We start from the raw sequence: 21259 nt of genomic DNA, 5'->3' as shown, positions 1-21259 counted from the left end.
AAAGGAAAGAACCATTTGATAGCTTGATTTGGCTATAACAAAGATGAAACAGCCTCTTAAAATTATTTCAAAAAACACTTGTTATGCATGTATGTACATATCACTGACAAATATCGATTTTAATAGGAGAGAATTGATATCGTTCAACATTTTGTATAGCCACGTACTTACTAAGTTATTCCTTTGACCGTAAGAGCGGACTACTTCTGGAAAGAATTTTAAATTAATTTTACCTTATCAAACATATGCCTTGAAAACTGTCGATACAGTGTATCTACTGTTTGCTACTAAAACATATACATCACTGTTTATAGGGAAGAACTGACCCGTTCAACATTTTGTCGAGTGACGCACTTACTTACTTCATTGATCCTGCGAGTGAACAACTTCTAGGAGTAATTTTCAAATTTACCTTGCTCAGCTATGCCTTGATCACTGTTAAAGTGTATCCACTGTTTGCTGCGAGTTTTAAATTAAATTTTAGAACTGGAAATTTTCAGAATTTTTGGTACGGTGCAAGAAGACTTTTTTTTTCAGTATTTAAAAGAATTTCGTTTTCATAAATAGGGGAAAATATTTATTTAATGGCGTAAACGTGATGCCATATTCAAGGCCCATTTTTTTTCTTTGTATCTTGACTCGCGCTTTTTCGTAGTTATTCGTGGTCATCCGCTGATACAATATCTTTTCAAGAAAGAATCGAAACCCTGGGCGAAATAGGAATATGAGCCAGCATCAATCGCAGCGGTAGTTTCTGGTTCCTTTTTCGTTTTGTTTTTATGTCGACCAGAGGGTGAGGCGATTGGTCGCCGCTGGCCAAAATTAAAACTCGAGGCCTTTGAGAACGGGATTGTTGTTCGCCGATTCTTTGCTTTTAGAAAATGGGTCTGCGTTTTTTTCACAGAGGGATATTTAAAACTTAAAAATGACGTGAGATTTCTTCTCCTAAAAGATAACTTGTCTTTTAGTGGTTATTTCTGTTTTGAAACATTATAGGAAGGTGCAGTACAATGGTGTCTCCTCTTGGTTTTGGAATGCTGGCCTTCGTCTTCCCGGCACTTCTAACCTTTCCAAGTCTCACCTTGCAGTCCTGCGTTGACAGCAGTTTTTTCGGGGACAGAATTGTTCAATCAGGATATGCAACGTGCCACTTTTTAGATTACGAAAAACATAACCTTTTATACATAACTGGATTTCAAAGGACGATGGGCTCGCACAATGATCTAAGAGACATCAAAGATGCCAAATGCTCTCAGCCTCCTGACATACATAAAGTAAACCCCACATGTGTACATCCGCTGACTGGGACTTGAGCTTTTCGAGGTATGTTGTCCAAAAATCAGCACTTTTTTTATCATCGTTTTTATTTCTTTGTTATATAATTTGTCTTTTTTTCTTTTTTTGCTCTGAAATCACCTCCCAGCATAGCTAGTGCACTCCACATAATTGTACTCCCAAAGTAGCGTTTACTTGCATAGATACTCACTGCTGTAGTTGATGATCCACGGAGTTGCAAGATGAATATGGTGTAGCATTTTAATGACATGCTTTTATGCTCCCTCCCTGGGATGGGTCTCATTAACACTGACTACAAGAAGGCTTTTACCCAACAGTGAAGTTATATTTGTTACGTATACAGCGAACAACATATAGGCGGAAGCCTGATGGTGTAATAATTTATTTTTTTGCTGGTTAGTTGCAACAAATCTGAAGTAAGCACTTATTGAATCAAGTGCCTGTCGTTCCACTTTGTGGCGTTCCTCTCACAAGACACTTAAAGAGGCTTTCTTTTTCAGAGAAGGGTGGGCTACATGTCCATCAGGGCATTTCCTTAATGGGTTCCACAGAGGAAGAAGTCATCAGTTAAAAAGTATCCAGTGGGCGCAGTGTTGTAAACCTGCACTACAACCCTACTGGTACAAAGAATGCAAAGATCAAGATGTTGGTGCAGGTGATACATGGAAATGCAACGATGAGGGATTCTATGTAGTTGGATTACACAGAAGTGCATCTGAGTCACTTTCTAGCATCACCAAGCTTAAGTGCTGCAACATGTATGACGGTGAGTAACTGTCCGCTTAGGGGAAGGGAGGGGAATTTGAAAAAGATGAAGCAGTATTGCTCCGGGTGGTCTGGGAAACCTTACACAACGGACATTTTCTTCCGCAGGGCTGGGAAACGTTACGCAAGGGCAAGGGCTCAGCAGGGGCTGGGAAACCTTATGCCGTGCCATGCTAAACAAAAACACAAATTTGCTACCCCGTCTGCGACTACATAGTTCAGTTGAGCACCATCTTAGACAGAAAGTGTATACTTAATTTTATTTTTTATTTTTGATTTTAACCTTTTTCTATATTACTATATTACTTTCGCCCATTCCCATAGAACCTTATTGAGTCATCTCTACGAGGTAGCTAAGTTTAATATGTGACGTCCAAAAGGCAAAATAATCGGTACTAGGTTGATAGTGTTTTCCATTTTACGTGGTCAGACCTCTACGAATTGTTGGTTGAGTGATCTGCCGGTAACCTTATTTTAGAGGATCCTACTGCCATATTCGCAGAGGCTCACCCTGAGAACAGGTGAAATGGTTAGAGGCCCTTTGCAGCTGGTGTCACGTGACCAACGTTTTCCAAGAAAATTTTTATATTATGGGCTATGCCAGAAATGGAAAGAGCGCATCGAAAATACCAAAATGGCCAAGTTTGAAGCCCCTGGATTTAAAGAGTAAGTTTAGAAAATTTAGAGGATTTGCATGGGAAATGTTGCTGGAGAGGAAGGCCTTGCTCTCCAACAACTTTTTCCATACAAATCTTCTGATTCTTTTTAAAATTCAGACTGTCATAAATTCTCATTCTCTAATGATGGGAGCATCAAACGTGGCCATTTTGATGGTTTTCGACATGCTTTTTCCATTTCTAGCATTCGTTAAGTTATAGCCCATAATGTTATGAAAAATAGGTCACGCGATGGCTTAGCTGCAAAGGGCCTATTCTTGCATTGAAAATTGCTAGTATTGAAAACAAAATTTTTTTCGTCGCGTTTTATTTGAAGCTGGTAAGTTGCGGTCGAAAATGTAAACCTTGGCAAAGCCCAGTAACTGGTGCTGTTAATGCTTACTTCATGCGATACAATGAATTTGCATGTATATGTGTCAACGTGTTCCCGTGCTAATAACGGCTAGAGCCTCTATTCCGCTTTTCCTTGTAGAAGTCCTAACACTGAAGTCGGGAGATGAAGTAAAGACCAGAACTATGGATTTGACGCTTGATAACTTGGGTCTTTTGGCGTTTTACTTGGGATACGGTTGGTCAAAAGGATGCAGAGGTCAGCATAATGGTCAAGATTTTATAAGAGATGGTGACAGCTGGAGGTCCCATTATCAAAACGGATGCAGTGGAGAGAAGGCGAAGGAACGTCTGAAGATCTTCTACGAGAACTTTTCTTTTAAAGTAAAGAATATCGACTACGGGGAGCCAGAAGTTCAGTCAATAAAGCCTATTGTACAGGATGTCGGAGAGATCAACAACATGGATTCGACTTCAACCCAAACAAGTATTTCACGAGAAATAAAGTCTGTTCGCACCGTTTCCCATTCCTCTACCACCAGGTTTAAATCCACTTTCGGAGCTTCAGTGACGCTCGGTTACACGTCTCCCGGTATGTTCGGCTTAGCTGCTGGAACTTTCAAAGCGTCCATCACCTTGTCTGGAGGAAGCGAGAGTGCTGGATTGAACACAGATGAAGACGGAAAGATCAAGTGGGACATCGTTAAAGTGAAAGAAACGCAAACAACAGATGCCGATTCTGGGTCATCATACCAGATAACAACTTCCAACAGGCAAGTCAATGTATCTTACAAAGCCACCATTCAAGTCCAGTTCAAGGTTAAATTTGAAGGCTTCCTGGAAGAGAAAAACTTCCACGAGACGCACAAAGGTAAAACCAACCGACCTCCCTTTGAATACACACTCGGTACAGACAGTGTTCCTTTTTACAAGTTCTTGAAGCAGGTCAGCGAACGAGGTGACAGCCCCTGGCTTTGGAGTGATATGATGCATGGACAGGACGAGGAATTGAATCAGTACGTTCAAGAGGTAATTGGCGTACTGACCGACGAGAGCCTGTACGAGTTCGAGCTCCATGGCATGTTTCATGACGTGGCAGGCTTGGATTTCGATGTGCAGTGGGATGATAAACCCGTTGCAAACGTGCCAGGTGCAAATGCTACGCTTTCCGCCTAAGGAATAGTCTCCCCGCAGCCGTTTTTGCGGAACAGACTACCTAAGCAAGTGAAGAAATCAAATTATTACGATTTTCCTTGTAATACTCCGTTGTCACATTAAAAGTGAGACAAAGAAGAATGAAAGTATGGTTGTACTTTGTGATGTATCATTGAATAATAGTTGATCCGTTTGGGAAATACACTCATCCTGGTTAAAAGTGCACTTTTTTGTTATGGCTGACGAGCGAATAAAAGTGCTACTAAAAACAAGAAGAGATTTCTACAATCACACACAATATTTTCTTTCTCAAATCAATCACCATCTTCCTTTACATTGCTATTCCGGTAGATCTCATAAATAATTTTTGCATTCAAAAGCACTCAGTAAGAGTGCGCACAAAAAAGAATGTAAAATGTATACTTAATTGGCCACTCCCCCTTGGGGCTTGTCAGGACCAATGAAGAAGCAAAATGATTGCACTGACAAAGAGAATATCATGAGTACGTATCATGAGTCTCATACGCAGATTTATTATATGGCTAGCTCCGTGATCGGGCAAGATGAATCAAATCCTGCGCTGTGATTGGCTACCCGAGCGGGCAAGATGGAGTTATCTTGCCCGCTCGGGACTACCCGCCGTGTCCGCAAGAAAAATTTCCGCGAAAGCCATATAATAAATCCTTTATTGACCAAGCTTTTTCGGTCAAGATGGCTGGATATTGGCCTCGTTCTTTTTTTGCGAGTTTATGGACCTCGACTCCGTCTCGGTCCATAAACACGCAAAAAAAGTACTTGGCCAATATCCAGCCATCTTGACCTCACACTTGGGCAATAACCCATACATATTGACATAAAAAAATTAACAACCTTTACAAACCCAGCGCGAGAACCATACTCATGATAGCAAGATAGTCTTGAGGTGAGTAAGAACTGACGTCCTTATTGATTCTTTGTTAGCCGGAATTTTGCCATACGGATCGTTTCTACAAAAACTAGCAAAAGCAGTGTATAATAATAATAATATAATAATAATAAACGAATCTTTAGACAGGATTAACCCACCCTTCTGAAAGCCGGAATAGTACACGACTAAAAATGTCAAGAATAAAATGATACTATCATCAACTGGAAAAACATCGTCGACTAGGCGTATGTTAGGCATATACTCAAGTCTGATGTTGAGTAAAACAAAAGGGAAAGAGAGTTGGAAGAAACGGAAAAGGAACCTTTTATGCCACAGCAAGTTCTCTCGGAAACGTGAGTAATAAAACTTTATAAAATAAGGAAGCTACTACGCGCACTCTCATTGGTTTATAGGTGTGTTTAGATGAGAGCATGTAAACACAGCTGTGACGTGTCACGCACGATCACTCCTTAAAATTTTCTATTTAAGCAATAGAACACTTTCTCCATGTTTGATTAGCCTCATCTAAACAGTCGGGGAGTTGGGAGAATTCTCGAAAGATAAACAAACCCTCGACTTCGTCTGGGGTTTGCATAATTGTCTCGAATTCTACCAATCCTCCGCGTGTTCTCGTCCTCCGGTGTTGACGGGGCTTTGTAAACACGGAAAAGGAGCTCTATTGCCTAAATAGAAAATCTTAAGGAGTGATCGTGCGTGATTGTGCCCGGTACAATATTTATAGAATATTGGACTGGCAATGGATAAATTTCATTGGTTGATTTTAGTTATTGATCGGAATAATGCCCCTTAGTTCTTTTCTTGTACAGACCACTTTGCCCTCTTTCCGTGCTGCCACAGCCTTGGGCCAATATTCCCCAGTGTGGCCCTTGCGCCAGAGGGCCATACTGGAGGGTTAATAAGAGATTAGTATTGACCCGAGTTTGTTGCAGTACGAACCGAGCGCGACGGGATCTGTACAAAAACGACCGAGGGCCAATATTCCCGAGCACGGCTTAAAAAGGCTCAGTCAGTGAAGCGATTTTCAACCAATCAGCACGCATTTTTTCTTCAGGCTATTTTCTAGATATCCTTATTACATGGCTAGCTCTGCAAGTGGCAATATGAACCAATTTCTGCGATGTGATTGGCTACCTAAGCGGGCCGGGAAAAAAGCATGGCGCCACGATACTTGCTTTCGGGAATGCCCGCTGTCACTCGAGCACATAAACCATCCTTCGGTGTTCCTTATCCCATATATGGACCCAGATATAAACACGCAAAAAGGAATGTGGCCAATATTAAACGCTCTTGATCCCAACCTTTGGTCAATGACCCATATTTATTATTTAGCAAGGTGGTATTGAGATAGAACTCGATAGAAACATTATGACGGCACAAGCAGAGAGAGTTAACATTTTGTGATCAAAGTAATCAAGTTGTTTTCTGTTTTTCATCGCGGAATTTTCTAAAAGAAATAAAAAACATGCTCTACGTTTATTTTCCTTTAATTACTTTGTATTTATAACGGGTGCATTATAACTCTTGGAAAACTCAGTTAGAATTTAACTGGCCCAACATGACACAGTGCCTTATTCACTGTACAGCTTGACAGGAGGAGGCTTTTTCTCTTTATTGTTGTTGATGGTCTTCACCTTCGATGCCGGAGGATGAATGCGAGGTAACATGGTAGGCTCAGGTCCTCCCCCATCATTATCGTTAAAATGTTTAAAAGGAGGAACCTTCGTCTCCTTACTGTTGTCAATGGTCTTGACTTTTGGTGGTGGAGGGCGGATACGTGGAAACTCCGGAAACTTTTCCCCCTGATCAGCCATTAAAGTTAAATTCGTGATTGCGTCTGACATTTCGTTGATGGGTCGCGATGGATACCAATATGACTTTATCTCGTTTTCTGTTGTTTCTTCAAACTGACCTGCCATAGTGAATGCATAGAGATCTTTATTTGTTAGCTGATCGATGAAGTAGTCTGCGGATGGGTAATTCTGTTTCATAGCATGCCATTGCCAAGGTAACATATTCCGCTCAATCTGGTTTTTGAGGTCTTCGTAGAACGGGATCTCAGCACTTCCAAAAGTGTGCTCTACATTGCTTCGATCACCAGAGCCGCGATGATCCTGATGGAAATTGGTGGTAGCTCCATGGTAACCGCCTCCCCATTTCATGTAGCCTTCCAGTTTAACGGAGAATGTGGGAACGATGGTAGCTGTGTAAGGAAGGGTCACTTTTTCGGGCTCTTTGAATGCGTGCCATTCTGCAAATGTTTTGGGTGGAAGTTCTTTCTTGTCAGTCACCTTTAGAATATGCCAGTCTTGGTTGACAGTGGTATCTTCCTCGTCTCCTCCCCATTCATAGTTAAAGTTGCTTTTTGCCGAAAAGCCCACACCACCTGTTGCGCTTGGGGGCTCGTACTCCACGCCAACTTCAATTCCAAAGTTTGAATCCCAGCTGGTTCGCTGGACATTTTTCAGGGTACTTGCAACACGCATTTCAATCTGCACTTCGGAGGAATAGCAAGCATTATTCTTATTGTTAGAGGCGACTTTGCTGTAGCTTCTGTCAGGTGAATTAAGCAACTGTTGTTCCTGATCCACGGGGATGGACTGCTTAACAGACTCTCCGAATGTCACATCTTTCATGGTGTAGGCAAAATTCTCGTACGTGATCTTTAGGCGAACGTCTTTCTTGGGTCCGTCTCCGAGGCACCAATTCGACCTGTACTTCGACTCACAAGTGTCTCCTCGGCGACGAAAATCTTCGCCAGCGTAGTTAGACCAGCATCCACCAGTCCATGCAAATCCCATCATGTTGGCTGGTTGTCCAATGTAAAACAAGGTGGAGTCCATGACGCGCTGTTTAAGTCCGTCCAGATTGTTAAGTTGGGGAATTTCTGGAAAAGAGCAATGCATCCGGTATTCTTATTTGCTATCATAAGCAATGTTTTTCACCGTAACGCGACCAGATGTGTTTGATGGGAGCGACTGGAACGTCTTAAAAGCCTTATTGAATTTTAAAACAAGCTATCTACTGTTCCATACCTAATTTCAGACCCAATTATCAATTGGTATTTGATTTTCAAGAATGGCTTCCTACGTTTGTAGTGGTAGTGATGTAAGTAACTTTAGTTTTTGTAATAAGTAATAAAGTGTAGTGTTACAAAAAAAAAAAAAAAATTGAATCCGGCAATGCTTGTGGACAAGACACTGGAAAAGTTGAAAATTTACATGGACATGTCAATTTTAATTTACAGTATGTAAGTCTTGATTTACATTCTTTGTAAATTACAATTTACATGTTAGGGTTTTGTAAAATAAAATTACAGGAAATTTACAGCTTTTAGTACAGCATGTAAATGTTCTGTAAATAGTGATTTACATTGTCTTTGTCGACAATGATCATTTGAAGAACATGTAAAAACCTGTAAAATATTTTACGCACTTTTACAGTATCTGCCTTTGTAAAAAACATGTAAATTGCTTTGCTAAACCATGTGAGGAACGTGTAAATAATTCAAGCGAATGCTGTAAAAAGTCTGGAAATGTTATGTTTGTAACCCTGTAAAAACCATGTAAATGAAAAAAGGGGGGCTGTAAGAAACATGTAAAAACCATGTAAATGAAAAAAGGGGGCCTGTAAGAAACATGTAAAAAGCATGTAAATGAAAAAAAGGGGACTGTAAGAAACATGTAAAAAGCATGTAAATGAAAAAAGGGGGCCTGTAAGAAACATGTAAAAAGCATGTAAATGAAAAAAGGGGGCCTGTAAGAAACATGTAAAAAGCATGTAAATGAAAAAAGGGGGCCTGTAAGAAACATGTAAAAACAATGTAAATGAAAGAAAGGGAGCCTGTAAGAAACATGTAGAAACCATGTAAATGGAAAACCTAGAAGTTGCACGGGTGCGACACCGCACTAATTAAGCTGTCTTCTTGTGAACTTTCCGCGCATCCACAACGACAAAATAGAACTAGAATTGTTACTGCACATGCAGGCGTTCCAAGCTTACGTCTCTAGAAAAGAGAAAAAATAATTCTCGGACACGCACGTATTTATTCATGAAGGACCATGAAAGCGTCACGTGTTGTGTGAGTTCAAGACGGAAAGAGCCCTGGGACCGAGTTTGAACTGACGCGTAGTTAGGTTAGGCAGGGAACCATAAGGGACACCCAACGACCGTTTCCTCTCGAATGCTTTTCAAATGAGATTTTACTGTCACGCCAGTAAAATATAGTTAATGGAGCGTGACGTACGTTCTGAATGAGCCGTTCATGGCGGCATCACCCTTCTATAGAGCTATTGAGCAGTTATATTCCAAAGGTCAACAAACTGTAAGCGTTATTGTAGCTAAACCTAAAACATTGTAGCTTTGTTATCTTCTGAAAGTTATAACGTACCATAGCATTGGTGCAAAGCATTAAAGCACTATTCATGTTTAAGATGTTACACGTGTTAGGGTAAGCTGTTCGGTAGTACAGCCTTTTCTACTGGCTTACAAGCAGACGAACGTCTCCGTATAAAAGCTCGGAAAACTGTTCGGAGTCCATTCTGAGTTCGTCTAAGCAACGTAGCTATTACTTATTGTAAATCTATCGTTTAATTTTCCCTCCCTCCCTCCCTTTGGAGACGAGGTTGGTCATGTCTTCCTGCATAATAAACAAGGGGTCACTCCTGTGTGGTGCGGTTAAGTCTGCGCAGCGACTTCCCCCAAGCTTGTTGTTTTTTCATCGCCTTTGAACATCGCTTGCTAACCGATACTCTTGTCCGATCCAGCACGTGCTGTCTGTCATTCAGCTCGTAGTGCTGGGGAGATAAGTGAGGTTGTTTTGTCACGCTATCGCCGGAAGTCGCATGGGCTAACCAAACGCAAGGCAGTGTTCCCCCATTAACGCCATCACGAGTTGTTTGTATTTGAGTAACAGCTCTGGTTCAATCGCAAGTCGCCACGGTTAACTTACTTTCGCTAGGAACAACGACATTAACGCTGGTGTACTTTCAAAGCTCTGTAGGTTAATTTTAGGTTGCGCAAAAAAAATTTATCTGTTCGGTTATTCTAGAGGAGCTTGAGTATTCTCGAACTTATTAGGGCTTTTTTGTCCATTTCCCGAAAACGTTAGGTCTTATCGCCTTTCCGAAGATGATAGCTGACTTTTTTTCGGTACCCAAAATGACATTTTTAACAATCCGAAAACAACAAACATTAAACTTCTCATATCGCGAAAGTTCGAGGTCACAGTTGTGCCCCTGAACCGCTGAGAATGAACGAAATATCATCGATTTAGAGCGTTAAATATTCCGAAACATGAACATTCTACAAGTAAGATTAATACAACTAAGTCTGCCCTTGCATGTTCACTGTTTCTGTGTTTTCGTTTTGTTTTGTTTTGTTTTGTTTTGGTGATTTCTACCGTTTTGTGCTTTCATTGCCATCACTGTTATCCCAGTCACTTTATAAGAGCATACCAGCCTTGTGAGTGCCCGATCTCCAACAAGCTGGAATCAGCGGTCTTCATGTTAGGTACCAGGTTCTCTCGGTTCTCCCGCCATGTTTGACAGTTCGTTGGAACTTGCATCGAACTCGAGCTCTGTTTTAGCGGGCCAAAATCCACTCTACCTTCGCTTCGTCACCGTGCACGGTTTCAAGGCAAAGTTTACCGTTACCCAGAAGTTGAAGATAGCGATTACAGGCAACAAAGACAACAGGTAAGCAAGTTTTGCATAAATTGAACGAGCAGAGTAAAGTAACGTCAAGATACGTATACATTTCGTTTTGTCTTCGGTTGTGAATGTGCCATTATCAAGGAGAAGTTACATTGCTTGTGGAATCGACTTTGGTGATGTTTACCTGCCGTGCATAAAGAGCTTTATTATCTGTTATTATCTGTTCTCGATAACTGAGCATGAGCATGCGACATTTGTTATTGGCTTATATGCACCTCATGATTCTTTCTGATGCGTGCTCTTGTAAGGTTATGTTGCCCTCTGATGTGAATGCTAGTAAGCTAAAATGTAATGTGCCATCTTCAGCAGAGAAATTTCTCTTATGCTAGAGTAAGTATTCTGAAGTTACTCAAGTGTCTACAGTTGTACCTACATGCAAGTTACAATATGCTGTTATACACAACTGTACATGGACATTGCACCCACTGGTGCTGATACTGTAGTAAGTTAAATGTTGTGGTATTTTCTTTCACAAAAAAAAAAACACTATGATACTTTATAAAGAGGTATACATGTACCTCAAACTGTCATGAAAACTACAGAGGACTTGAAAAAAAGGAAGAGTCACTTGCCCAGGCAGGAAAATCTACTTGTCTTGGACGACACAGTACAGTCAATCAATTATTTCATAACAATCAATAGAAATTAGTCAATGATATCAGAAATCAATAAAAGGATTCGTCATGAGTCATCGATTGTGATCAAATTTTCAATAAGCATTATCAATTTTGCTGATACTAGCTTATCTTTTAAGCAACATTTAATAAGAAAGAAATGAACAAAAGATTTAAAGTGAAATATGAAATCATGAATACAATTGCATAAAAACATTACATTGTATCTCGTAAACAATATTTTGCTGGCATACATGTATCAGGGACTATATTTTGGGGGTTTTTTGTAGTGCCTTTGAAATCTACATAAAAAAGTTACAATCAAACATTGTGTTGAGGGACACAATAATTTTTCTACAGTTTAGGTGAACTAACAAAGAGAGACCAACTTTCAATTGATTCTCTAATGACTGATAAATTTGGTAAAATCAAACTGATAACTTGAAACTTTTCTAGCATGTGAGTATGAATTTCTTTCAATTGATCGATAGCCCTGATAACACTTACATCAATTTCAATTTATTGATTTATATCAATTTATGGATCGATTTCAATTGATTGCCTTACCCTGGGATGACCAGACAGCACTTTAGAGCCCTGTCACAGCTGTACATTTTACTTGTACGAAATTGGGCTCTTACCAAATACATGTAGGTTTCGTGTGTCATGCATCTGTTCATGCATCTGTAGCAGGGCAGGAAAGAAAATTGTAAGTCACTGGCCCAGTGGGCCAGTCAATTTCAGTTTTCACTTGCCCCACTTAAATATTAGTTGCCAGTGTGGTGGCCAGTAAGGAAATCAGAGGACAAATGCGAATGAAGTACACTCGGATTCCAAACTAATTCCTGCTTTCAACCTAATAATTAACTTATCTCTAGGTCTTAAGTTTTGAAATGGAATGACTGGAAATTATCATTTATCAAGCTGGCATTTTTAGTCAGACTCACAAGACTACTGACGCTACATTGTAATTTCACTTGCCCACTGGGCCACTGAACTTCTATTTTCGCTTGCCTAAGAGCAAAATTTACTTGGCTGAGGAAATCAGACCTGGGTTTTTTCTTGCCTTGAGTAGATCACAGATAACATCAAAATGTGGTAAAAACAAAAAATAGTCTCATAAGCCATTACCAGAGTGTGTCACAGAATTTGTGAATTTTTCAGGCGTGTGTTACTGATGTTTTTACCACATTTTGATGTCTTCTGTGATCTATTACTGAACAGATGCACAACAACATAGAATCTGTCTGCTTCGTAATACATAACAAAGAAACAAAAACAAACTTTTATGACCTTTGTCCACCAATAGAGCATAAGTGCACGTAAGAAACAATCAAATTGTGCCTGCAAATAACTCGATTTATTATTTAAACATTGTTTGATAGGAGTTTGATTTATTGTGCATGAATATTACAATGGAGGAGATAGTGAACATTGAATAGTTACTGCCACAGATTTTGAGTTTAGTTCTTCTACATCCTCTGACATTCAGTGCCTTCCAATCAGAGATGCAAATTTTTTGTCACACAGTAGCTACAGATGTAGATGTAAGATCTGTTTGATTGATGAATATTCAGGGCTCAAAATAATGGCCGGTCAACAGGTAATGTCTGGCCAGAATGGTGACTTGACCAGCCAAAAACTTCACTCGCCGGTCATGTTGACCAGTCATGTCATGTTGAGACGGTCACGTTGTTCATTCTTGAATAAACAATCAAATCCCTAACTGTAAATCTGAGAGTTCTTATCCCTTTTTTATTATGACCTCTAATGAAAACATACACCAGTGTATACATGTATCTGTTCGAACGGCTAAAGACCATTCGCTTGCTGTTTGTCATGCATTCAAGATCGATAGGAATGCCATTCGAGTAACTGGGGTTAAATCTGTTCAGACAAATATTAAGCCAATCTTTAAACGGTCTAGCAGTGACTGGAACAAACAAACTATTTGTGGGTTTAATTTGGCTCACATTATGTGTACTTGATTTTTTCGTAAATATCTTGACCAGTCAGAAATGAGACGTGACCAAGCTAAAATTACTTTGGCCGGTCAACATGACCGGCTACAGTCCGATTTCAAATGTCACAGTATAAATTGGAATGATAAGAAACAAAATAATAACTCCAGTGTAAAATTCGCTGATTGATATCATACATAGAATTTGCTGATTCATACTCAGACATAACTTATCTTATTTAATGAAATGTTTTATGTTACTTGTAGGATGAAGTAAAATTGAGAGTGGTCAATACATGCCTACTCCTTGGCATTGATGCTTGATCAGGAAAAAATCAGCCACTGAGAAGTCTACAGTACCTATGACTCTATAAGGGGTCCAAGGTCCATTTCTTGAAGGCCCTGGAAACTTTTCGGGCCCACAAAGCCATCTTTAATTGAGCTGTGTCTAAAAACTAAGAGCTGTATATGCCTGAAACTTCTCGTGTGGAGGAAACCTCTGTTCATATCGAGAATAAGCGAATAAAACAGCTCAGTAAACATAAGATTTCAGATTTTGGTATGGCTTTCTGGGTGCGAAAACTTTTTGGGACCTTCGAGAAATGGGCCCCTGGTGCATTACCGTCTAACATGGTGACCTTCAACACTTTCTGGCATAAATTCAACCACTTTAAACATTATTTTTAATGCTTTGAAGTATCACCTACACTGTACCTGTGTTAGTGAATTAGCATTAAATTTGAATATCTTAGATTGCTAGGTTGATACTTATTGTTCAATACAGCAGCTGTAAGATTTCATCATAAAAAGCAAAGGTTATCTTTACATACATGTAGTACCAGAACAATAATTTATTAACTTATGATGTGTTATGGGAACTATGGTACTAGATAGGCCTTTCAATTTCAACAGGTCCCTATGAATTTTTTTTTTTTACAGTACAGTTTTTTTTTTTTATCACAAAAAGAAAAAGTAAAATTTTGAATATTGTTTACAGTGAATGTTTTGTCAGGGGTCCAAAATGTTTGTCCTGTTTGGATTCCGTACAGTTTTGGAAAAAGAAGGAAACTTTGTAAACATAGCCTAAAAGATGTTAGAAGCCTTGTTTTATGTTATGCAATGTATATGTATATGTATATGTATATGTATATGTATATGTATATGTATATGTATATGTATATGTATATGTATATGTATATGTATATGTATATGTATATGTATATGTATATGTATATGTATATGTATATGTATATGTATATGTATATGTATATGTATATGTATATGTATATGTATATGTATATGTATATGTATATGTGTATACATGAATGTTTTTATGATGAATTTAAAATGTCAATCTCTATCTTGTGGTAAATGTTTTTTCTCCCTATTTTCTGTTATTTCAAAAGAACAATTCACTCTATGAAAAAAGTTGATCAATATTTCACACTTACATTGCAGTAATTTTCATAATAAGGTAAAGGTAAAGTCTGCATATGAGCCACGTGGCCCAACAGACTGGAGCTTATCCCGCTTTCTGTAGCAGGAAGCGATTAGGACTATTTCTACTCCCCCTGGATGAGATGCCAGTTCATTGCAGGGTTACCCCACCATTAAATTCACTGGTACCTACTTATACACCTGGGTGGAGAGGCACTGAGAGTAAAGTGTGTTGCCCAACAACACAATAGAATGTACCCGCCTAGGGCTTGAACCCGGACCGGTCGATCAGGAGTTGAGCGCACTACATGTAACTACAAGGCCATCGTGCCTCCCACATTTTTCATAATAATTATTAAGGCTAATTTAATCTACATTAATTACTTAGTAAGAAAAAAACAGTTTATTCATTCATTTTATGACAAAGGTATTATCATTATGTTACATTTGACTTTGTGAATTAAGTATATATTTAAGACAGGTATCCATTTGCAAACAATTTTAATTTAGTAAGACGCCTAAATTGCAAAATTTTCACTAGTTGTAGCTGACAACAGTATAGTTCTTAATCATTTTATTATTTATGAATTAAATAGAGTTGAATATGACATGGTTTTGCACAATCTTGAAAAGGTCTTGAATTTTAGTAATCTTGAAAAGTGCTTGAATTCAGTTAAAGGAGCTCAGTCATGGTATTTTAAAATATTTTGGCCATGCACAAAATTACATTTAAGTCGTCTTGTTATGGAAAGAAAGAAAAGAAAACATGTTTTATTTGTTGCAATGTATACATAGTAACCTTATTCATGGCATATAAAAACTATTTGAATTTTACTGAGTTTGTTCTGATTGCAATAAATTTCTGATTCTGTATAAATTTGCATGTTTTCTACTATTATAATTAAGGTCAACAGATTTGATTACAATAAAACAGTACATTCCATGCATTTTTCTTCAAGTTATTATTTACAAGTTATTTATCGTACAGGGTTTCTCCCTCCCTTTTTCGATTTACATGTTATTTACAGGCTCCCTTTTTACATTTCCAGGTTATTTCCAGGCTCCCTTTTTTGATTTACATGTTATTTACAGGCTCCCTTTTTCAATTTACAGGTTATTTGCAGGCTCCCTTTTTCAATTTACAGGTTATTTACAGGCTCCCTTTTTCAATTTACAGGTTATTTACAGGCTCCCTTTTTTGATTTACATGTTATTTACAGGCTCCTCTTTTCAATTTCCATGTTATTTGCAGGTTCTCTTTTTCGATTTCCATGTTATTTACAGGCTCTCTTTTTTCCATTTACATGCTATTTACAGGCTCCCTTTTTCGATTTGCAAGTTATTTACAGGCTCCCTTTTTCGATTTACATGTTATTTACAGGCTCCCTTTTTCAATTTCCATGTTATTTACAGGCTCTCTTTTTCCATTTACATGTTATTTACAGGCTCCCTTTTTCGATTTACATGTTATTTACAGGCTCCCTTTTTTGATTTACACGTTATTTACAGGCTCCTGTTTTCATTTTCAATGTTATTTACAGGCTCCTGTTTTCATTTTCAATGTTATTTACAGCCTCCATTTTTTTTATTTACATGCTGTTTACAGCCTCCCCTTTTTATTTACATGTTATTTACAGTATTATGGCAGCCTCCCTGTATTAAATTTACATGTTATTTACGGGTTTCCAGGTTGAATCACAAGAAATATTAACAGTATTTGCAGGAACAGTTTACATGTTATTTACATGATCTTAGCCCTTTGCGTTGAAACATTTACAGTGTTTTCTTCATCATTTACATGTTTCACTTGAAATATTTACATGTTTTTTACATGAAACCTCCAAAACATGTAAAAGGGGAAAAATCATGTAAATTAATCTTTACAGTCTCTTTTTGATTATTTGCATGTTAATTACATGTTGTTTACATACTCTGTAAATTTTCAACTTTTCCAGTGAGAATATCAAAAAAGTCCTAAGTCCCCTTTTCAACTTTATGAACCCACCTCCCTAGTATATCCCAGGGTTAATCATCCAGGTAAACTAGGAGAAAAAAAAGATTTTCAAGATATATATAGATAGATGGATGGATGGATGGATGGATGGACGGACGGACGGACGGACGGACGGACGGACGGACGGATGGATATGTATATATATATATATATATATATATATATATATATATATATATAATGTGGGAGGAAAAACGCAAATAAACTACAAGTTCATCCCTACAAGCCTGTTTCGTGGTTGCCCACTCATCAGGGGATTTAATGAGAATAATCTTTACCACCGCTTATATACAATATAATTTACATAATATATGCAGCGCGAAATTTAACGGGTTAGTTGTTTCGTAGGAGGGCTTTGTTTCTGAGGCGGCAAGATGATACGAGTTCATTACGTTTGTTAAGTGTTGATAGCTCGGTTTGGCAGATGATAAGGAATTTTTCTTTAAGGCAAAGGTTACATCTTTTGCTTGAGCTGTTATACGGCGAGTGTGATGAGAGAATGCGCCAGGAAATAAAGTGTTCGATGTTATGGTCTTTGAGAATCCAAATGTGCTTGCTGAGTTCGGTCGAGTTTCTGTGTTTAGCGTGGCGGAATGATGCGGTGTGGTTTCTGTATCTAGTTTTGAAGTCGCTCTCTGTGAGTCCAATGTACGTTTCTGCCGTGTTGTTGTCTTTGCGTGTTACGGTGGCTTGGTAGATTACAGATGATTGTAGGCAGTTTCCGTCGAGCGGGCATGCGTTCTTTTGTCAGCAGTTACATGACTTTTTGTTGTTGATGGTAGCGGCGGCGGCGGTGTCATCAGTCGGCATAGATGCAGTTAGGATGCGTTTGTTATGGCTGTCGAACCGACCTGCAGACTCATCAATCCCACGAAGTCCGAGATAGGCAAAGTCAGCAAAAAGATCCTCGACCGCATCAACAGCGCAATCGCGAAAAAACGCAACTTTCACCAATGGAAAAACACCACAGCCGTAATCAACTGGTTTAAATCTATCGAAAGCAAACAACTCCTCAGCTTCATCTGTTTCGACATCGAAGAATTCTACCCATCCATCAGCCAAGACCTCTTAAACAAAGCACTCGACTTCGCCTCCGACTATGACAACATCACCACAGACGACAGAAACATTATGATCCACGCTAAAAACTCCATTTTAATCCACAATCACCTACCCTGGCAGAAGAAAGCAACACAACATGCGACGAAACAATGGGAAGCTACGACGGCGCTGAAACATGCGAACTCGTGGGAAACTTTCTCCTCTCCCAACTCCAGCACCTTAATATAAACGTAGGACTTTACCGAGACGACGGACTAGCCATCACTAACGCCACACCTAGGGACACAGAGAACATCAAGAAAGAGATATGCCGCATCTTTAACAATAACGGACTACGCATCACCATAGAAGCTAACAAACAAGTAATCAACTTCCTAGACGTCACATTCAACCTTAACCGAAACACTTACCAGCCATTTACAAAGCCGAACACTTCACTGCAATACGTCCACCGCGAGGGCAACCACCCGCCGATCACCACTAAGAACATTCCCGCCGGCATCAACAAACGACTGTCGTCGCATCCTTTGACCAAACCGCCCCTCCATACCAGAAAGTACTCGACGAAAGTGGATACCACTACACACTACAGTACGAACCAGCCAACACGCGCAAACGGAGAAACCGACAACGTAATAACATCCTGTGGTACAACCCTCCTTTTAGCGAGAACTCCAGCACCAACATCGGACACAAATTCCTCGCCCTAATAGATAAGCACTTTCCGAAAGATCACAAGCTAAGAAAGATCTTTAACCGAAACACCATTAAGATCAGCTACAGCTGCATGAACAACACAAAACAAATAATCGACAGCCATAACAAACGCATCCTAACTGCATCTATGCCGACTGATGACACCGCCGCCGCCGCTACCATCAACAACAAAAAGTCATGTAACTGCTGACAAAAGAACGCATGCCCGCTCGACGGAAACTGCCTACAATCATCTGTAATCTACCAAGCCACCGTAACACGCAAAGACAACAACACGGCAGAAACGTACATTGGACTCACAGAGAGCGACTTCAAAACTAGATACAGAAACCACACCGCATCATTCCGCCACGCTAAACACAGAAACTCGACCGAACTCAGCAAGCACATTTGGATTCTCAAAGACAATAACATCGAACACTTTATTTCCTGGCGCATTCTCTCATCACACTCGCCGTATAACAGCTCAAGCAAAAGATGTAACCTTTGCCTTAAAGAAAAATTCCTTATCATCTGCCAAACCGAGCTATCAACACTTAACAAACGTAATGAACTCGTATCATCTTGCCGCCTCAGAAACAAAGCCCTCCTACGAAACAACTAACCCGTTAAATTTCGCGCTGCATATATTATGTAAATTATATTGTATATAAACGGTAGTAAAGATTATTCTCATTAAATCCCCTGATGAGTGGGCAACCACGAAACAGGCTTGTAGGGATGAACTTGTAGTTTATTTGCGTTTTTCCTCCCACATTATATACTTCGCTCTACTCTGATGTATTGAGCACTGTTTTACGAAAATCAAATTTTACACTTGGAAAATATGCGTATTACTTAAAGTGTGGTTTGTAAATGTCTATTTTAATACTGTGCATTTAGCATTCATATCAGAGAGATGGCGGAATGAATACATTTACTAATTGAATCAGGCAATATTTGTGGACAAGAATATCAAAAAAAATTCGAGCCTTTATTTTAGCAGATTTTCATTGAAGCAGACTCTGCCTTCGCGTTTAATTAGAGAAAATTATGTTATCTGAGAAGGGTTAGGTACGGTAAAAACTCACCATTCCACATACTGCAACATTTAAATTTCTTGATGCTGGACAATTTGCCTCCTGATTGGCGTGTCACAAACCCGGCGATAAAATAACCTTCCCTTTTACACTCACTGAGGCCGACTTTGTTAAATGTATTGCTTACGTCTTCGTCATAGCAGTTTCCCCATTCATATGGATGGTGAGATGACTTGCAACATTTTCCCCACTCGATACTGCCAACATTATTCCCGTTTCCACGATACAAGCCTCTCAGAAAGAAGCCTTCCTGGCATTGGCTCGTCCTGCTCCTAACATATATTTAGAATTACAATAACTGTTGTCAATACCCTTTATAATATTGACATCAACAACAACAACAACAATAATAAATAAATAAAACAACAAAAATAACGACATTGGAACTAAATCAACAACTGCAACAGCGACAGCTTCACATCAAGAAAAGCAGCTGGAAGAACAAGAACCACGACATCAACAGTAGCAGCAGCAGCAAAAACAACAACGACAACAACAGCAAAAAGAACATAAAAAACAAAAAAGAAACGGCAAAGCAACAACACAGCTAAAATAACACGAAAAAGCCGAAGTTGGCCAAATTTAGTATTGAATATCGAGATTTGTAAGAGTTGCCCTTGAAACCCGAGCACGTTGTCTTCTCGCTTTTGTAAGTGTGAGTAGTGCAAGAGAGTTGGAGCGTAAAAAGAGAGTGTGCATGTTGCTGCGCTTTCGAACGAGACGAATTTTTAAGCGGGTCAAGGCTATGGCTTGGACATGCACCCAGCCCCTAAAACATCTTTTTACTTACCCGTTATATTAATAAAGGATCTAGACTTGTCTTTTGTATTATTCATAATTAACTGAAGCAAACTTCAACAAATACGTCGAAAATATGTCACCGTTTACGTAGGAAGAATTTGTTGGGAAGCAGAGTAAGGTGAAACAATCTCATTCCCAGAGGCAGCGATCCTTTCGGTCAGCAGCAAGAGTTAGAGAACTCTGAGCCAGTATTAGTCAAAGCGGTCACTCTCTTTAGGCAGGTTTATGATCAGTTACTGAACTTGAACCCTTGCGCGCAATCAAACCGGAACCGGGATTTTCTGCTTCTTTGAGTTCGTACAGGGCCGTCAGGAGTTCGGTAGCCGCTGACTGAAAAAGCGCGGGCTCTGGGGAGGAGGTTGATGGCAAAAATAATAAAAAAAATTTTAAAAAAAGAAAAAAAGAAAAAGAAGATGGATTGAATCACGTCACTGTTCAGGAAGTAAGAAGAACTATGACTAAATAGGCCATATTCGTATTCTCGGTATTGGACTGGAACTAGTTTGCAATGGAGGCTCGTGAGGGGGATATCACTACAAAGAAGTTAAGAGAGTGTCTCTGTAAGAGCGGTCCGGTCGATTTTGCTTGAGACACAGATTTAGCTCATTTCTTGTGTGTTTTAATACATTGATTTACCTATTCTAAAACCACAATCCGTTTGATCGGATCTCTTTATTTTTCAGAGTTTTAGGGAAATTAAATTTCAATCAAGC

The 21259-nt window shown here is 39.2% G+C and overlaps 1 protein-coding gene, 2 long non-coding RNA genes and 1 pseudogene across 3 annotated transcripts in view; 2 read left to right on the top strand and 2 right to left on the bottom strand.

Moving 5' to 3' along the window:
* The first annotated feature begins 329 nt into the window (after positions 1-329).
* LOC149096295 (uncharacterized) lies at positions 330-5322 on the top strand (annotated as a pseudogene).
* A 667-nt stretch (positions 5323-5989) lies between these two features.
* LOC149096294 (uncharacterized) lies at positions 5990-8314 on the bottom strand. Its single transcript, XM_089281347.1, has one exon. The coding sequence runs from the start codon at positions 8052-8054 to the stop codon at positions 6720-6722; it is 1335 nt and encodes a 444-aa protein (XP_089137473.1). The 5' UTR covers positions 8055-8314; the 3' UTR covers positions 5990-6719.
* Positions 8315-10654: 2340 nt separating this feature from the next.
* Positions 10655-15820, top strand: LOC149096293 (uncharacterized). Its single transcript, XR_016204606.1, has 2 exons — positions 10655-10844; positions 13704-15820. It is a non-coding gene; the product is annotated as an uncharacterized LOC149096293 (long non-coding RNA).
* A 5411-nt stretch (positions 15821-21231) lies between these two features.
* The window catches only part of LOC149096292 (uncharacterized), a 1030-nt gene continuing 1002 nt past the window's right edge, over positions 21232-21259 (bottom strand). Inside the window, exon 3 of the long non-coding RNA XR_016204639.1 lies at positions 21232-21259. This exon is cut by the window's right edge and continues 151 nt beyond it. This is a non-coding gene — a long non-coding RNA (uncharacterized LOC149096292).

The sequence above is a fragment of the Orbicella faveolata genome, unplaced genomic scaffold, assembly GCF_042242905.1.
Source record: "Orbicella faveolata isolate gen_17 unplaced genomic scaffold, um_ofav_v1 contig_48, whole genome shotgun sequence".
In the NCBI taxonomy this organism is placed as follows: domain Eukaryota; kingdom Metazoa; phylum Cnidaria; class Anthozoa; order Scleractinia; family Merulinidae; genus Orbicella; species Orbicella faveolata.
This window is presented reverse-complemented; position numbering and strand designations above follow the sequence as displayed.